The sequence below is a fragment of the Neophocaena asiaeorientalis genome, unplaced genomic scaffold (genome assembly GCF_003031525.2).
Source record: "Neophocaena asiaeorientalis asiaeorientalis breed wild unplaced genomic scaffold, Neophocaena_asiaeorientalis_V1.1 scaffold233, whole genome shotgun sequence".
Taxonomy (NCBI): domain Eukaryota; kingdom Metazoa; phylum Chordata; class Mammalia; order Artiodactyla; family Phocoenidae; genus Neophocaena; species Neophocaena asiaeorientalis.
Genome location: NW_020171811.1, coordinates 440623 through 460289, shown reverse-complemented (window position 1 = coordinate 460289; position 19667 = coordinate 440623). Strand labels below are relative to the sequence as shown.

The following is a 19667-nucleotide window of genomic DNA, read 5'->3' as shown; positions in this document are numbered from 1 at the left end:
CAACTTCTGCCCTTTTGCCAAAGTGAAACACTTCCTCTCACACAGAGACCCTCACTGAGGAAAGTGCCTCTTAAAGAAGATGATGCGCATCCTCCTTAGATTCTATCCCCACCTCCTCCCAGGGCACACAGACCTGTAACTAGGACGAGGTTATAGCAGCGCCTGAGCAGGGCAGCACGGCTCTTGCTCCAGGAGGAAATAACTGTACTCAAAGAACTCAAGCCCTGGCTCATATGTAACAGCAGTAATCTTGAGGGTGTTGGACAATGAAAGTAGTGAAATATACAGCTGGATGCGGGGAGGAGGATTCGTTGACATGAAGCGCTCTCCTGTAACTTGGGACTTACCTCCTGACAATGACACCTGGAGACAATCTTTAATATGCTGCTGGTATTTGAAACTTGGCCTTTCAATAGGTAAGATGGAGATGCTGGAACTGCCTCAGCAGAGTATTGAGGAAGGGGTCTGGGAAATCAAGGAGGTGGCAATGTTAGAGTGGACCTATTAGGTGACACTGCAAAACCCACATCCTCATTATCTTTCCTTGGGAGGCCAGGAGAATATTCCCTGCACTAAAGCAGTAAGGAAGGCACAGGAAAGGAGATCACCAGCATCTTTGAGAAGCTCAGTGGTGGCTGTCCTTTGTAGGCTGGGTGGACAGGCTTGTCATTTGTAGGCTAGAGATGCTACCATGGAATTAGGCTCTCTGGTTCCAATGAGAGTGATAAGATTCTGGAGTGGCTGAGACCAGGTGCTGACAGCGGCAAGATGTACATAGAGACCATTATGGGAGGTAAGGCCAGCTGCCTTATTTCCCAGAAATCTGTGCTGATGCACAGATAGGAACTCACCATGGAGTTCCTATAGGTAAAATAGAAGGGCAGCTGGCAGGTGTTACTAGGTTTGTCTTACCAGCAGAAATGGAGACATGGCGAGCAGAAAATTGATGTCAACTGTTAGAAAACTGCAGTCCTCACCCAGTTTCTAGATCTAAGTCAAGTTTGTAGACCAAAAAGTGCTGTTGATTGAGTCACCTTGCCAAAGGATCCTGCAATGCTACCACAAGTACTCCTCAATCCTTTCCCAAAGCAAACTGTAGCCATTTACCAGAGTAGCTGAGGAAAGGGAAATACCCAGACCTTTCAAGAGCTGTGGCTACAAAGTCCAAGGTGGCACTGATATCTGGGGACCCAAAAAGCTATCGTGGCTCCACGTAAGAGTAATGCCACACAGTGGGCCTAAAGGGTCCATGGATCCACTTTTGAGAGTATTTCCTCTACTCCCAAGTGAATAATTGGGATGGATACACATTGGTTCCATGATTTGTGAATAAGAACCAATATGGCAGAAAGGGCCAAACAGAAGCGCCTGAAATTGCACAGCCCACAACATGACCCTGGCCAAAACAGTAAATCAGGAGCAAAACCACATCCCAGGAGTAACTGATGAGATTAGTACCACCATCAAAGATTTAAAGGATGCAGGATTGGTGGTCCCCATCATACCCCTACTCAGTTCACCTGGGAGACGACTCTAAACTCAACCAAATCGTAGCTCCAGTTGCAGCTACTGAGCCAGGTATGGTTCTCTCTCCTGGAGCAGATCTACACAGTCCCTGGTACTTGACATGGAACTACTAATCTGATGAATGTATTCTTTCAAATCCCTATCAGTACGGAGGATCAAACAGTTCACTTTTTGTGGACTGGATAACAGTTCACATTCACTGTCTTGCCCAAGGCCTAGGTTAACTCTCCTGTTCCCTGTTACAAAAAGCCCACAGGGACCTTGATCATCTTGACACTCCACAGAATATCAAGCTGGTCCACTTCATTGAGAACACCAAGCTAATCGGACCCCCTGCATGAGCAGGAAATGACAAGTACTCTGAATGCCCAATTAAGACACATGTCTGCCAGAGCGTGGGAGAAAACGCTCTGAGGCATGGCATACGGGTAATGTTCTAGGGGTCCGATGGCCTGGGGCAGGCTGAGACATCCCCTCGAAAGGAAAGGACAAATTGTTGCACCTTGTATCCTCCACCACTAAAAAGGGGGCATGGCACTTAGTGGCTCTCTTTCGATCTTGGAGGCAGCGTATATAGTCCTTGGGAATACTGCTCTGTTTAATTTACCAGGCGATTTGGAAGGCTGCCACTATTGAGTAGGACCCAAAGCAAGACAGAACTTTACAGTGGGTCAAAGCTACACTACCACTCAGGCCATATGACTCTGTATATCCAATCATGCTAGAGGTATCCAGCTCCTGACATGTCACTGAGCCCTAGTAGAGACTGAGCACCTGACCATGGGACATCAAGCAATTATGTGATCCAGAGCTGCCCACTGTGAACTGGGTGATAGAGATCCACTGTCATAAGACCACATGGATGCAACAGCAATCCACTATACTATGGAAAGTATTCATTTGTTATCCGGTTTAAGCAGGTCTGGAGGGAACAAGCAAGTTACAAATAATAGGTGGCCTATTCTCCCCTGTCACCTAGTTGAAGACGGACTGCCGATACACTTATAGCCCCATCTGGCAGAGCCTCAAAGGACATGGTGAAAGGGACTCCTCTCCCTGAGCAGAGCTTCAAGCGGTGCATTGGATGGTTCACTGTATGGAGGAAGAAAGGACCTGAGCCATGCATGGACCTGTGGGCAGGGGCACATAGCTCATCTAGTTGATTAAGAGTCCAGATGGAGCGAGACTGAAAGATCATTTGGAGAAGAGGCATAAACTGTACTTGTGGGAGTGAGCACAGAGCTTGAGGATCTTTGGGCTTCATATTAATACCCACCAAAAGAGCAACGAGGGCTTCCCTGGTGGCGCAGTGGTTGAGAGTCCTCCTGCCGATGCAGGGGACGCGGGTTTGTGTCCCGGTCCGGGAGGATCCCGCGTGCCGCGGAGCGGCTGGGCCTGTGAGCCGTGGCCACTGGGCCTGTGCGTCTGGAGCCTGTGCTCCGCAACGGGAGAGGCCACAACAGTGAGAGGCCCGCGTACCGCAAAAAAAACAAAAAAGAGCATCGACTGCAGAGGAAGTACTGAGCAACCAGGCAAAAGATGTCTTTTCAGGGGTCGGGCTGCTTTGTCTTTGGCCGCCCCAACCCTTGTGTAATTGACCTATGAACAGAGTGGCCACAGCTGCAGGGATGGTGGTTATACGTGGCCCAACAGCACTGGCTTTCTCTCCCCAAGGCTGATCTGGATACTGTTGCTGCTGAGTATCCAACCTGCCAATAAAAGAAAACAGATACTGAGGCACCGATCTGCACTGTCCTTTAAGGAAACCAGCTGTTACTCGGAGCGGGTAGAGATTGTCCCTACTGGAACTGATACTAACTCTAGATATGGGTTTTGCCTCTTCCACCAGCACCACAATCCGAGGGCTTTACTGGCATGGGAGTCCACACAACATCAGACCAGGGGCCCATTTTTACAGCAAAGGAGGCATGACAGTTACCACACGGCCATGGGATCCACTGGTTCTACTACCTACCTCATCATCTACAACCAGCCAGCCTAATGGAATGGTGGGATCTGTACCCCGGCCCTTCAAGGGTATATGCATTGAACCAGCAGCCACCACACGGTGCCACGTCTTCAGTGGCTAATTTGTTGGTTTGGGAACCAGGCGTGGAAGAACACTCTCGTCTGGTAAAGAAAAGCTGCCTTGATCCCACATTTTCTCCAAATGCCAAGAACCCCGTGGTAGACACCCTGGCTAATGGCTTAGTTTTCGGGATGGCTAGAAGAGGGGAGGAGTATCAAAAAACCTGGAGTTACAGGTGAAGAGGTGAAGTTAATTTATTTTAGGTCGGCAACAGACAACATGGACAGAACAGAACGTGCCAGGCTGATCCTCTGGCCACAGACCTGGGCTGAGATCTCTTGTGGATTCCTCTCAAGACCCAGCCCAGGATGTGGATGTACACAGCGGAGGCTTAAACTGTTTTACTGACTAATAAAGTATATGAAAAGTACTAGGAAAGAAGCAATAGTACAAACGAGATCAAAATGAGAATTAACAATGACACGGCCAAATATTCATGAAGCAATGTACTGATAGTTATAAAACAAATGATTAGATTGGTTTTTAGGTTTTTGGTTTGGTTGATAGTGTCAGTTGGTTCAGAAACTCACCTTTCATTATCCATTATCTTTGGAGTTCAAAGATTTTTCAACAGGGCAATTTTACACCAAAGCATTTTTACTACAGTGCTTTTTAAAGTTAATAAGTAACAAAGAAGATTAATAATTAGCAAGAAAATATGCCTGTTGAAAGCAAATTTGTGGCCTAAAACATCAATCCTGCCAAATACAAAGGTGAATTAAAACATTAAAAAAGTAAGAATGAAAGATACGAGCCTGGCCCCTTAAAAAATTTTTTTATTGCATGTAAAAAGTACTACTTTCTGGTGTGATTTGAATATTTGATAATAACTATATGTAACATAGTTGTCTACCTATAAATCATTTTTGCTGGAAATAAAATTAAGTGGCAAAGGGCTTCCCTGGTGGCGCAGTGGTTGAGAGTCCATCTGCCGATGCAGGGGACTCAGGTTTGTGCCCTGGTCTGGGAAGATCCCACATGCCACGGAGCGGCTGGGCCCGTGAGCCATGGCCGCTGAGCCTGCGTGTCCGGAGCCTGTGCTCCGCAACAGGAGAGGCCACAACAGTGAGAGGCCCACGTACCGCAAAAAGAAAAATTAAGTGGCAAAGAAAGCAACAGAATATATTTCTTATCAATGTGCATTATAAAATCATTTGTATATCCTGTTCTATGATATTTTATATATATCCTGTTCTATGATATTTTATTTTCTAGAGTAAGGTGTGTGGCAGGATGTGTGTAAGGGCATTTAGAGCACTGACAGATAATGGTATGAGCTTGATCTCCTTGCAAACTGGGTATTTTTAAAAAGGTAAAGGGCCAGCTTGTTGATTTCTGCTTCTTTTGTTCTTGAAGTATGAGCATGGCAGCTTTATTTCTTAGGAGTTCACTACACAGCGGGAACAATCTTTCTAGACAAACACACTCTGAGTTAAGCCAAAAAAATCCTCTAATAAACAAACAAAACAGTCTGTTACTATTTGCAGTTAGTACGTTATCTTGTAAAAATAAAATCAAACAGGTCTCCACTTGTGGAACAAATAGGGAGAGAGGATGATAACGGGTTTTGTTTGGTTTCTACCATTGTGGGCAAGGGAATGCTTCCTTTGTCCTCCAATTGACAACCAGTTTCCATAAACTCCCAACACCTACATACATTAGCAATGAAACTGGAGGGGTCAGATCTGCCAGTCTCTAGTGAGAACATCTGCATACAATAAAAGCTGTATAATCGAAAGGTCCCAAACTGAGCCTGCAGGTCAAACATTGTCTGCTGATGTGTTTTGTTTGGGCTGAATGGTGTTAAAAAATTTTTTTTTAATTTCTTGTCAACATTTTAAAATCATGTTGCATTCTCACTAAAAGGAACCAGGGCTCCTTGGAGAAACGGCTGATTCTAGAGTTGGGGCAGGATGAGCCTGGAGCATTTCGTTGTGCCCCACAGTAAAGAAGTACATAAGGAATGATAGGCACCTGTCAGACCAAGGAGCTGGGTCCAATCAGCCTCAAATGGACAAATGTGTGACAATTTGAGAATCAAAAAGAATGACAGTGATGATTTGTAACACGGTGAATTTTTTAAAAATCCGTAATTCACAGTGACACTAAAATCTGTGTGTATTGGGGGCAAGGGTGTGGGTGAAAAAGCTCTTTTTACAGAAAAATTATAACTAATGAATGTAGAAAGAATTGTTGAAATCACCATTTTACAATAACTCTTAGTATAATTGATTCAGGCAAGTATCATTGGGCGACAGTTGTTGGGGAACAAGGCAGTCACACTGTTTCAAAGTATCACCCCACAGATTGCTTATTAATTATAAAGGGGAAAATGTTTCTTTACAATTGTGGAATATGACAGACCCATCTTAACCAAGAGATTAAAACTGAGAGCACCAATTACAGGACAAAATGATATCATGTACTTCCTGAAGAGAACTAGTGTGATGGACACAGCCTCATCCATGTGTATCCTTGCTGAAAACATTTACCCTGTATCAAATCATGTGGAAACAGTGAGACTTATGTTGAGGCACATTCTGCAAAGCAGTTGACCTGGACTCTTCAAAAATGTCAATACCATGAAAGACGGAAAAAAGAATTTAAAAGTTAGAGAACTGTTGGACAGCCACATGTAAATCGATGAAGTTAGAACACACCCTCTCACCATACACACAAATAAACTCAAAATGGTTTTAAAGGCTTAAACATAAGACATGACATCATAAAACTCCTAGAAGAGAACATAGGCAAAACATTCTTTGACATAAATCGTACCAACATTTTCTTAGGTCAGTCTCCCAAGGCAATAGAAATAAAAACAAAAATAAACAAATGGGACCTAATCAACCTTATAAGCTTTTGCATCGCAAAGGAAACCATAAACAAAAAGAAAAGACAACTGACAGAATGGGAGAAAATGTTTGCCAACAATGTGACCAACAAGGGCTTAATTTCCAAAATATATAAACAGCTCATACAACTCAACAACAAAAAAACAAACAACCCAATTGAAAAATGAGCATAAGACCTAAACAGACATTTCTCCAAAGAAGACATACAAATGGCCAACAGGCACATGAAAAGATGCTCAACACCATTAATTATTAGAGAAATGCAAATCAAAACTACAATGAGGTACCACTTCACACCAGTCAGAATGGCCATCATTAAAAAGTCTACAAATAATAAATGCTGAAGAGGGTGTGGAGAAAAGGGAACCCTCTTACACTGTTGGTGGGATGTAAGCTCGTGCAGCCACTGTGGCAAACAGTATGGAGGTTCCTCAGAAAACTAAAAATAGAATTACCATATGATCCAGCAATCCCACTTCTGGGCATATACCCAGACAAAACTATAATTCAAAAAGATACATGGACCCCTATGTTCATAGCAGCACTATTCACAATAGCCAAGACATGGAAACAACCTAAATGTCCATTGACAGATGAATGGTCCTACTGTACAGCACAGAGAACTATATTCAGTACCCTATGATAAACCATAATGGAAAAGAATATTTTAAAAATGTATATATATGTATAAGCGAATCACTTTGCTGTACAGCAGTAATTAACACAACATTCTAAATCAACGGTACTTCAATTTAAAAAGAAGTTAGAATACTGTTTTAGATTGAAGAAGACTACAGAAACATAGCAATTAAATGCAATGTATGCTCACTGATTAGATCCTGGATTAAAATATACACATACATACATACATATGTATATATACATATATACACATATACATTATAATATATATATAATAATAATATATTATTGAGACAATATGAGAAATTTGAGCACAGACTGTATATTAAATAATAGTATTGAGTCAATGATACATTTCTTGAGTGTGGAAATCACGTTGTGGGACATAGAAAAATTTCTTCATTCTAGGAGATTCATGCTGCATACTTAGGAAAAATGTGTGTGTCAGCCAAAAAAGTAAGTGTGTGTGTGTGTGTGTTTGATAGAGATAGAAAAGAAATGAAGCAGAATTCTAACATTAGAATTAACTAGATTACTGAATCTAGTTAAAGATATGTAGGTATTCATTGTATTATTCTTTCCTCTTGTGTGCATATATATTGAATTTTTTTTCAAAACAAGAGTTATGGGGGAAAACCCAGGAGATTTTACACAAAATTTTGATCTCTGGCTTTAAAAAAAAGACTCTAAAAGTCTAGCCCCCTTGCAGCCTGTGAGCTGGGTGGGCAGTGGCCATCCACTTCCCACAAGACAGTCTCCAGTTTGCCCTAGTCTCCACTGCTCCATCTTGTCTTGCATTCAGCCCACTCCACTCATTTATGTTACCATTGTGATTCCCCACAGACTTTTGAGTTTGTAATCCCACATAAACCATAACAGAGAATGCTGAACATGGCTAAAACAAGTTACGGAAATATGTTACTAATCTATTATGTTTCAATAAGCCAATTAAGCAATACGAAGAAAAGGGACCTAGAAATGGCACCAATTAGCAACAGCAAGATTAAATTGTTAAAGATGTCACAGGATTTCCCCTGGAGACTTCTACTGAGTTGGGAAATGCTATTCAACTAATACGGGGGAAATATTCCTTCAACTAATAGTAGGGGAGACGAAGCCTTCAGAAATTATGAAAACTCTGCTTAGATTCTAATGCTAGGGAGCATTTACATGGTACTCTGCTAGCATTCCATGGAATGGGACCTTGACACAAGAGCACGTGGTATTAAGCACTACATAAATACTTTGAAAAACAGGGAACCTTGACAGTCCTGCTTCCCGCGGCACATTACCGTCACCAGGATGGTAATATGCCCAGCAGTGTTTCTGGTCTGATATTTTGAAACGGGGGAGACCACGTTTAGTGCTTCACCTCCACCTCCTCCCTTTGGAACCCCACCTTTCTGCCTTCCCACCTGTGCCTTCCTTTCTCCTTTCTCTACTGCTCCGCCTGTCTCCTCCTCTCTCCTCTCTCCTTTGCTACTGCTCTTTTGGACCCTCTACTTTCCTGCCCTGGCATCCTTAAGGCTGCTTGACTGCTGTTCGGTGGTTGTCCCCAAAGCACCCTGCTACCCTCAGCAACGTCAGCAAAGCAATGCCAAACAGAGACATAAATCATGGCAATAAGGTAGGCCAGGTTCCAGCGGGCACTGGAGCTTTTGCCCAAGGTCACCCAACAGCTTTGAGCCGGATCAGAAATTGCAGTTCCTAACTGTGGCTCCTGTCCCGGAGCAGTCACACAGCCCACAGCCTCGCTGGAAGTAATTTTTTTTTTTTTTTTCTGTACGCGGGCCTCTCACTGTCGTGGCCTCTCCCGTTGCGGAGCACAGGCTCCGGAAGCGCAGGCTCAGCGGCCAAGGCTCACGGGCCCAGCCACTCCTCGGCATGTGGGATCCTCCCGGACCGGGTCACGAACCCGTGTCCCCTGCATCGGCAGGCGGACTCTCAACCACTGCGCCACCAGGGAAGCCCTCGCTGGAAGTTACTGAAAGTGAGGAGACAGTAGGAAAACAGGGACTGCTCTGAACATTCAGCAGCTTACTACTATTCATGTTTAATTACAGTCAAATGAGAGCATGTTTCTGGCACACAGTACACACTCAACATTCTCATCCTCCCATACCCCATGGACCCTTTGTTTTTTTTCATATTTGTCACTCAAAAGAGTCTTTTTACACATTTTTCCTAATCATCTCTCAATGAAATTTTAATTCCAAAAATATACTGTATATATGTATATGTACTATATGTATATCTGTGCTTTATACAATAAAAATGTTAGGACCCAACTCCTAATAACCAATTTTCATCTTCTTGGGGGTGACACTGCTCTCATGAAGAATGAATGAACTTTATTGTAATGTTTATAGTAAAGTTTTAAATGGACCTTTTCCCCCATGCTTATCTCCACCTTTGTTGGTAGCAAACCATAACTTTGTGCCTGCTAAAATAATCTATAGAGTTAAGGAATAAGAATTGGAAAAAACTGATATTCCAGTAAGAACCCCAGGCTTCCACAAAAGCCATGAGTCTCAGCACTAAGGCCCGCTGGAGGCGAGGGCGGGATAAGCCCTGAGGACCAGTCTCTGGGAGACTTAAGAAAGAGTACAGCGTTTGGTGTAGCACGATGGTTCTGAGGTGTGGGAGCAGCAGGGCATGGACATGGGGACAGACAGAAATGTGTCGGTATCCAGGTCACTAACCAGGAGGCCATGACAAGTCACTGACCATCCTACATCCATTAGTAAAACGGGATAACAATACATACCTCCTAAGGTTGTTGTAAGCGTAGTTAGTGCATCCTAGGTAACAATCCTTGGCATTTCACCCAAGACCACTGAGTCACCAAATGGCAATATGATTCCGTCTCCTTGTTGTTGCTCTTGCTTTTCTCATCTTACGGAAGGAGGACAGTCAAACTTTGACTGATGTTGGTCTGATCTACTCTAAGGCCCCTGTACCGTCTGCCTCGCTGCCCAACATCTGCCCAGGGAACCTCATAGCTGCTGGCTGGAATTCTTTGATTCCTCTTCCAATAGTTCTACCATTTGCATCCCACAGAGAGAAGGTTCAGTAGCATAGAGGCTTGGGACCTTAGTAATACAATGATTCTGGGTTGGTTGGCTTGTGTTTGTTTTGAACCACAAAGTTCTTTTCTTGCTGGACACACAGATATTCCCCAGGGGCCTGGGTTCAATTACAGCCACCTGCTTTATGCAGAAGCAGTACCCACTTCTCACCACAGGCCTGTGATGCCAGACTTCTTGATTTAAGATGATTTCCTTTCAGGGACTGTCTCTCTCTCTCTCTCTCTCTCTGTAACCTGGCTTCTGTCATGACCATGGCGCCTCCTATCCAAAATATCTTTATATGCCTAGGACTTCCTTGGTGGTCCTGTGGTTAAGAGTCCATGCTCCCAATGCAGGGGGCCCAGGTTCCATCCCTGGTCCAGGAACTAAGATCCCACATACCGCAACTAAGCACGCGTGCCGCAACTACTGAGCCCACGCTCTAAAGCAGCGGTCCCCAACCTTTTTGGCACGAGGGACCGGTCTCGTGGAAGACAATTTTTCCACAAACCGGGAGTGGGGTGTGGGGTGTTTCTGGTGGTAATGCTGGAGATGGGGGAGCGGCAGATGAAGCTTTGCTTGCTCGCCCACTGCTCATCGCCTGCTGTGCGGCCCTGTTCCTAGGGGTTGGGGACCCCTGCTCCAGAGCCTGCATGCCACAACTAGAGAAGCCCAAGTGCCGCAACAAAGACCCAGTACAGCCAAAATTAATTAATTAATTAGGAAAATGTATCTTTATATGCTTGAACCCTAGTTATGGAAAAGGGTTGAACCGTCTCCTGAAGGGTTCATGGCTCACAACGCAAATCAGATGTCGTACACCCTGCTAGAAGAAGTTCTAGGCCAATAGCTTTAAGACAGCTGTGGGTCCTGTTACATAGAGACTAAGAAGAGTGTGTGGAAAGAACCTAGCAACATTCCAAATAAAAGAAGAGGTGGCCTAATCTCCTAACTGGTCCATGAACTGGTCTTTTATTATGCTATAATAGTTATTTTGGGTCATGGTCTAGGTTGGTAGCTCAAGGTCATGGGTCTAGGAATTCTCTCCCCCCATTAGCATACAAATATACTTATTTCTCCATATTAAAAACAACTTCAAAAACTCTCTTTTGATGTTACATCCTTCTAAGCACACACTGCCCCATTTCTTGGCTTCCTTTTATAATAAAACTCCTCAGAAGAGTTGCCTTTATCACTGTCTTCACTTTGCTCTTCTCATCCTCTCTTGAACCCTCTCTGATGAAGCTTTCATTCCTACCACTCTACTCAAATAGTTCTCATTAAGGTCTCAAATGACCCTCATATTTTCAAAGCCAATGGCTAATTCTAAGCCTGTACTAAAGGTGACCTTTGACACCATTGAGCAATCCCCTCATTCTTGAAACATTTTCTTCCCTCATTTTTTTTTTTTTTTTTTTGCCACACCACACGGCTCGTGGGATCTTAGTTCCCAGACCAGGGATCGAACCTGGGCCCCCTGCAGTGGAAGTGTGGAGTCCTAACCACTGAACCATCAGGGAATTCCCTTCTCTCAGCTTTTAAGAACATTGCTCTTGGGATTTTCCTGCCTTAAAGATCACCCCTTCTTACCTCTTTTGCTGGTTCCTCAGCTTCCTGACCTCCAGATGCTGGAGCTCCAGGGCTCAATCTTTGGTCCTTTTCTCTCCATTCCCCATGTTGGTAACTCCAACCCGGACTTTTCCCTGAATGCCGGACTGGTGCATTTAATTGCCCACTTTACAGTGGGTTTACACCTCAAATATAACATATCCAAAACAGAACTTTTCACTTCCTTTCCCCCAGATTTGCACCTGGGTCTCCCTATCACAGTGAATGATCTCTTCATTCTTCCAGGTACTCAACTGAAGAACTTTGGAGTCATTCGTGATTCCTCATCCAACCATCAGATTCCTATGCGCTCTTCTCTCGGAATAAATCTTGAATTTGACCACCTCCACTGCTGCCCCTCTGACCCAAACCCCATCACCCCACACCTGGATCACATCAGCAGTCTTCTAAAAGACCTTCCTGCTCATGGAGCTGGAGTAACCAGCAGCTAGAGGAAAGTTTCTAGGGTATAAGTCATGCCAGGGCACCCCTCTGCTCAAAACCCTCTGCTGGCTCCCATCTCATTCAAAGTAAAATCCACAGTCCCTACCATAGCCCACAGGGCCCTCATATCTAACCCCCTCATCTCTCTAACTTCATCTCCTATGGCTCTCTTTCTCACTTCCTCTGCTCCAGACACACTCATCTCTTTGCTCCTCCTAGAACACACTAGAACACACCTAGAACACCTCACTTGATCCTGCCTTGGGGCCTCTGTCTTACTCTTCCCCTTGCTTGGAATGCTTTCCCCCTAAATAGCTGCAAGAGTCACTCCTTCACATTTCTGCTGGAATGTCTTCAAATGTCATTCATCAGGAAGGCTCTTCCTAACCACTCTATATAAAAAAGCAAGCCCCTCCATCACCTCTACCCCCTTATCCTGCTTCATTTTCACCACTTGACATATAATCATTTGTTTACTGTTAGTCTCTCCTTATTTGTGAGGACAGGAGCCTAGAACAGTGCCTGGTACATGGCAGGAGTTCTGTAAAATCTTGCCAAATGAACACATGTCAACTATCTTACATACAGGTGTCTCATCAGAAACACTGACTGAAAATATTGACTTCTTTCTCTTTTTTCCACAATGGAAAGTGAGCTTGAGAAAGGGTAGGATAGTTGCTTTGAGCTCAGGTATGGCAGTATAATTTTATTACTGTCACTAGAACGGTACTTAATGTTCTTAAAGTAGAGTACAAGCTGACTAACTTTAACTGGAGCAATTGTTTATTTTTCTAAAAGCCTGGAAAAAATAAGATTCAAATGAAAACATTAAAGGGTTGACTACAGTAGGACCTCTTGGTGAAGAGTGAATTACATTTAGCTTAGGGAGAAGTTTATTAGCACAAATACTGAATTTATCTCATAAAAATGTGTCACACTTTTTCCCCCAAATGGCATGAAGTAATGTTATTTGAAAAGTGTTTCAATTTTTCAGAAAAAATGTTTTCTAAAAATATTAGCAAAATAGGTTTCTTGATAATAATTATTATCTTTAAAATCATTTACCAATGTATAGTTACATTTTCATATATGCTTTCACATCAAGAACGAGAAACACTGTAGATGTGGTGCCTTAATAATTATGCAATTGACTGCTGGACAATTCACTCCCATGATCTTATCTGCTTAATGGAAACAACTGTAATTTTTAAGAGTCTGACAGCAACTATTGGGAGTTGCTTTAAATCATTAAATAAATGGTTTAAAAAACATACAAGCAATTCTCTGAGGACAGATACATGCCAAATTCTATTATAACTTAATAGACTTCCCTGGTGGTGCAGTGGTTAAGAATCCACCTGTCAATGCAGGGGACACAGGTTCGATCCCCGGTCCAGGAAGATCCCACATGCCGCGGAGCAACTAAGCCCATGTGCCACAACTACTGAGCCCACGTGCCACAGCTACTGAAGCCCATGCACTCTAGGGCCTGCGTTCTGCAACTATGGAGCCCTCATGCTGCAACTACTGAAGTCTGCTCGCCTAGAGCCCGCACTCTGCAACAAGAGAAGCCACCGCAATGAGAAGCCCGTGCACCACGACGAAGAGTAGCCCCTGCTCGCTGTAACTACAGAAAGCCCGTGCACAGCAACGAAGACCCAACGCAGCCAAAAAAGAAAAAAAAAAAAATCCAAGGGACCATTCAGTTCTTTTGTGGTATTAGTATTTCGTTGTATCAGATAGATCCTATAAGTAGGACATCACCTGATCTGGGGAGTCTCTTTGTTCTCAGACATAGTACTAACTTTCATGAAATTCAGGCTGCACAAAACAGCTGATGTCTTCATTTTCATCAATGGATAGTGAAATGAGAAAAATAAGGGCAATGATCTCTCTCTCTCTCTCTCTCTCTCTCTCTCTCTCTCTCTCTCACACACACACACACACCCCTACACTCATACACTCTCACACACCTGAGAAATGTATATATAGAGAGCTGTTGTTTTAGTTGTCAACTACTCTCTCAGGAAGACTGCTTTTATCCTAAAATTGGTTCTTTCCTAGTTTTTTTAAAATATTAAAACGTCCTTTCATTTATGAAGTGATGGTGATAACCCAGCCTCTTAAAATGCCGACCAATCTGTAAAAAAAAAAAATTGTGTTTTTGAAATTTTTTTGATCCATGAAATTCAAAAGTCTGCAAATGATAACTTTCTAATAAAAAATCTTGGCTGGCTTCCCTCTTTTCACGTGAAAGCCAGACTCCTCAGCCTGGCATTCAAAGCCTTCTACATCTGGTCTTAATCTACCTTTCTTGCTTTCCTTATCATAATAAGAGCAGTCTGGGCCTCAGCCCTTGCTTGTTCTCACCTGCTAAGGTCACTGAGGTACCTTCAGCCTCAGTCTTCCTAGTTCTTGACCTTAGCAGGGGTCATTAACAGCCCCAGTTCTGTGAGGGGTGTGCAAGGAAAATCCTAGGAACTCACACTCACTGAGCCCGTGAACCTGGGCCCATGGAACTGTGCTTGGTTCCGGTTTAGTATTCCCCTTCCATGGGCCCTAGAGCTCTGCCTTGAATGCAGCTCAGATGGGGCCCTAAAACACTAGCCTAGACCTCAGCAGTTTCCTGTTCTAGGGACAACAACATGTCCCCAAGGCAGGCTCCAAACCCCAAAGGCCACCTGGGACCAAGGTGAAGCTATGTGCTAATCATCACTTATTCCAGGGCCAGACCTGTTTTCCAAGAAATTCCTCACACCCCCTCCTAATGGACGCTGGCTTCCTTTCCTTCTCTTTTCTCCCAGGCCTATTAGCCCAGCAGGCATCTTGGCTAAGACTTTGGGGTTATTACCTGTGTTCCTTCAATATACTGTTTTCCACTTATGTACCTCTTTTTTCCGTAGGAGAGACTGTCTGCCCTGAATGCCTTATCTCTTATTCCATGTCTCCCTAAACATTTCAAAGTCTAGTTCAAGCAAGCCTCCAAACACTTTATTTAGAGGGTTCATGACAGGCATGGGGAGACAAGGTGAATGACACAGGCCCTGCCCATTAGAAACCCAGTCTATTGGGTGTAAGAGCTGAGGGGAAATTCATCTTGCACTGGTTAAGCATCTGAAAGACAGGATGTACAACTTCACATAAACATTGTTTTAGGTACAATGGAGCTCCATAAATATTTACTGAATAAGTAAATGGAGAAAGTATGACTTCATTTAACAAACCCTCAATTCATTTATCCAGCAAATATTTAAGCACCCATTATGTGTTAGGAATATCACAGAATTCTGAAAAGTTAGGGCTTGACGGGAAGGCTCTACTGATAATCTAGTCCCATCACCTGATACAGATCAGGGGCATCTCAGCTGTGCACTTGATTTTGGAAAATGGAGTGCTGTGTGCTTTGTACTCAGGCTCCTGGGCACTCAACTGTATCCTTCGGAGGACATCAGTATTCAGTTACTCAGGAGAACACATCTGACTTCCTAATAGTCAGTTACTCAGGAGAACACATCTGACTTCCTAATATTCAGTTACTCAGGAGAACACAGCTGACTTCCTAATATTCAGTTACTCAGGAGAACACAGCTGACTTCCTAATATTCAGTTACTCAGGAGAACACAGCTGACTTCCTAATATTCAGTTACTCAGGAGAACACAGCTGACTTCCTAATATTCAGTTACTCAGGAGAACACAGCTGACTTCCTAATATTCAGTTACTCAGGAGAACACAGCTGACTTCCTAATATTCAGTTACTCAGGAGAACACAGCTGACTTCCTAATATTCAGTTACTCAGGAGAACACAGCTGACTTCCTAATATTCAGTTACTCAGGAGAACACAGCTGACTTCCTAATATTCAGTTACTCAGGAGAACACAGCTGACTTCCTAATATTCAGTTACTCAGGAGAACACAGCTGACTTCCTAATATTCAGTTACTCAGGAGAACACAGCTGACTTCCTAATATTCAGTTACTCAGGAGAACACAGCTGACTTCCTAATATTCAGTTACTCAGGAGAACACAGCTGACTTCCTAATATTCAGTTACTCAGGAGAACACAGCTGACTTCCTAATATTCAGTTACTCAGGAGAACACAGCTGACTTCCTAATATTCAGTTACTCAGGAGAACACAGCTGACTTCCTAATATTCAGTTACTCAGGAGAACACAGCTGACTTCCTAATATTCAGTTACTCAGGAGAACACAGCTGACTTCCTAATATTCAGTTACTCAGGAGAACACAGCTGACTTCCTAATATTCAGTTACTCAGGAGAACACAGCTGACTTCCTAATATTCAGTTACTCAGGAGAACACAGCTGACTTCCTAATATTCAGTTACTCAGGAGAACACAGCTGACTTCCTAATATTCAGTTACTCAGGAGAACACAGCTGACTTCCTAATATTCAGTTACTCAGGAGAACACAGCTGACTTCCTAATATTCAGTTACTCAGGAGAACACAGCTGACTTCCTAATATTCAGTTACTCAGGAGAACACAGCTGACTTCCTAAGAGTCAGTTACTCAGGAGAACACATCTGACTTCCTAATACTCAGTTATCAGGAGAACACATCTGACCTCCTAATATTCAGTTACTCAGGAGAACACATCTGACTTCCTAATATTCAGTTACTCAGGAGAACACAGCTGACTTCCTAATATTCAGTTACTCATGAGAACACATCTGACCTCCTAATTTATTGGCAACATCTACCCTTCCTAAGAGTTTATTTTGTTAACATCTTTTTTTCAACCCAACAATAACATTTATTGGTATTACATGCCAAGTGGTTGATGCAGAGATCTAGAGGCGAGGTCCCCGTCCTGGGGGAACTGAAGTAATTCAGGGACTAAACTCATATTCACCGTATTGCTAAAGAATAGTGAGAGGTTTCAGAGGTGCTCGCAGGTGACCTTCAGAATCAGAAAAAGAGTATCTCTCCACTAGAAACAGACTGGCTTTTCTTTGGAGTAAATGGGCCCTTTGAAATACAATTATCACCTTCTCCGCTAGGGAAAGCCTGAGAAAGTGAAAAACATCCATGGGCCCCAGAGAAACAGTGAGACCCTCTCTCTCCCTGTGTAGAGAGTGGGGAGGGCAGGGCAACCAGGCGGTGGGATGGGCAAACGCTGCTTGTCTCGCTCTTTCCTAGGGGAGTACTTCACAGGGGCTTTGGAAGTGTCTTCTCAGAATTGACAACATCCAGTTGGTAAAGAATGTCCTAGACCCAAATAGAGAAAGTCGTCCCCACCTGTTTTAATTTATCCAAAGCCCTCCACTTCCCATTTGGGGTCCTTATCCAGAGATAACCCCACACATGCAATTCATGGGGAGAAGAAGACTTTTAGAGAGGCCTGGAGAAAATGGAGAAGCAAAGGTGAGAGAAAATCCCCTGGATGTTTCATTGAGCTCTCACAAGGTTGCTCTTTCCTTGTTGGATAGTTAGTTGTACTTGTCAGAACACAGAGGCCCTAACTGTTTAAAACCAACCCCTACGGAGAAAGTTAATCTGTTGAAAGTTAACCCACACTGCATTCACTACAGGACGCATTCTACGTAGGGTGGGATTTGGGTTTCATCTTCACAGAAATTCAGAAAAGAAGGAAAGATACTTTCCTTCTTCATTTCCATTCCAGGAAAAAAATACTTCCAGCTTATAATAAACAACTCCCCTCCCCCCCATGTCATGGTCTCCAAGAGTTAACTGATGAACATTTTTAAAGCAATCATTTCACTTTTTTGAGAAAAATCCTTCTTCTAGAGACAAGACGTTATAAAGGTCAGCCGTAGATAAATGTGAGGCATAATGAAAACTGTCAGCTTTCTAGCTGTTTGAAAACAGGTGAATGATTAATTCTCTTCATGGACTCAGAACATCAACAGAAGCTAGTCTAGAAGTTTAAAAATCATGGAAAGTTCCTGTACTATAAAAGTTGATGGCTTTTCATGAACCAGATCTACAGGTGACATGGGAAAGAAGCTACTGGGAAGAAAAATAAAATATTCCACAGCAAGTCTGAAAGTGAATACCATCGTTCCCTGCACTTAACGTCTCCACTTTATAATTCATTATATAATTGGTGACTCGTGCACAGATGTCCCATTTGTGTCACTGAGGACAGAAGTCCGTGAAGGAAGGAGATGTGGCCACATCTCAAGGCATTTATTTCACATAACATGACTCACTTTAATTTTGTTAGTCCCTGAAACTTCACTTTAAAGAATCCATTACCAGGACTTCCCTGGTGGCTCAGTGGTTAAGAATCTGCCTGCCAGTGCAGGGGACAGGGGTTCGATCCCTGGTCTGGGAAGATCCCACATGCAGCAGAGCAACTAAGCCCGAGCGCCACAGCTACTGAGCCTGTGCTCTAGAGCCTGCGAGCCACAACTACTGAAGCCTGAGTGCCTAGAGCCCGTATCCCACAACAAGAGAAGCCACTGCAAGGAGAAGCCCGTGCACCTCAACGAAGAGTAGCCCCTAGAGGGGTGGATTAAGGAGGGTGGGAGGGATACGCAAGAGGGAGGGGATATGGGGATATATGTATGCATATAGCTGATCCACTTCAAACACAAAATTGTAAAGCAATTATACTCCAGTAAAGATGTTAAAAAAAAAAAAAAAAAGAGTAGCCCCCGCCGCAACTAGAGAAAGCCTGCACTCAGCAATGGAGACCCAACACAGCCTAAATAAATTAATTTTTTAAAAAATCCATTACCTTGAGCATGCAGATTTCTCGAAGGGCGATTTTCTTTATGACAGGATCATCTTCTGATTCCAGAAACCTCTTGATGGCCACAATCTGACCCGTGTCCCTGTTTCTGCATTTGAAAACAACTCCATAGGATCCTTCGCCAATTTTCCCAATCTTTTCATACTTCTCCATCACAGATGAATAAATCTTTAAACGGATCTTCACATAGTTTGAAAATGTCGCTTATAAAATCTTGGCATGAACACACTGCACTAGAGCTTCAATCAGCGATGGGTCTTTGTCAAGGACCTAGAACAGAAGACGGCACTCGTTACAGAATTAGGAACCGACCCATTCCCTTTAAGCCTCGCCCCCCAGCCGTGGCCACTTGATCAAGGGTGACAGCCTGGAGTCAGCTGCCTTTGGTAACGCAAGTTTAATCGTCTGTTATATACCCTGCAAGTTAAAATGTAACCCGTCATCCTAAAACGAACTGAGTTGTAAGACAATCTATCTTTTTAATGGTAAATTCATCCGATCTAAGACACATGAGCTGGCTGGAGGACTGGGAAGGGTAAGGGCTTCCCCGGTTCTAATATCGGGTTTCATTTCCCTTCGGCAAGAAGACACCGCCCGGCTCCCCGCGCGGGCGGCGGCGGCGAGGCCCCGCCGGAGGGGAGAGCCCTGCGAGGCGCGCACCCCACGCCCCGCGCCTCCTGAGGCGGGCC

The 19667-nt window shown here is 43.7% G+C and overlaps 1 protein-coding gene across 4 annotated transcripts in view; it reads right to left on the bottom strand.

Moving 5' to 3' along the window:
* The window catches only part of CDKL1 (cyclin dependent kinase like 1), a 58588-nt gene extending 38943 nt beyond the window's left edge, over nucleotides 1–19645 (bottom strand). For 3 of the 4 annotated variants that reach the window (XM_024767172.1, XM_024767393.1, XM_024767222.1), the window contains exon 1: nucleotides 18964–19645. In XM_024767172.1, coding sequence (XP_024622940.1) covers nucleotides 18964–19131 — 168 coding nt within the window. In that variant the 5' untranslated portion in view covers nucleotides 19132–19645. The remainder of the gene's footprint in view (nucleotides 1–18963) is intronic. The other variant, XM_024767309.1, reaches the window with a different exon arrangement.
* Between the last annotated feature and the right edge of the window lie 22 nt (nucleotides 19646–19667).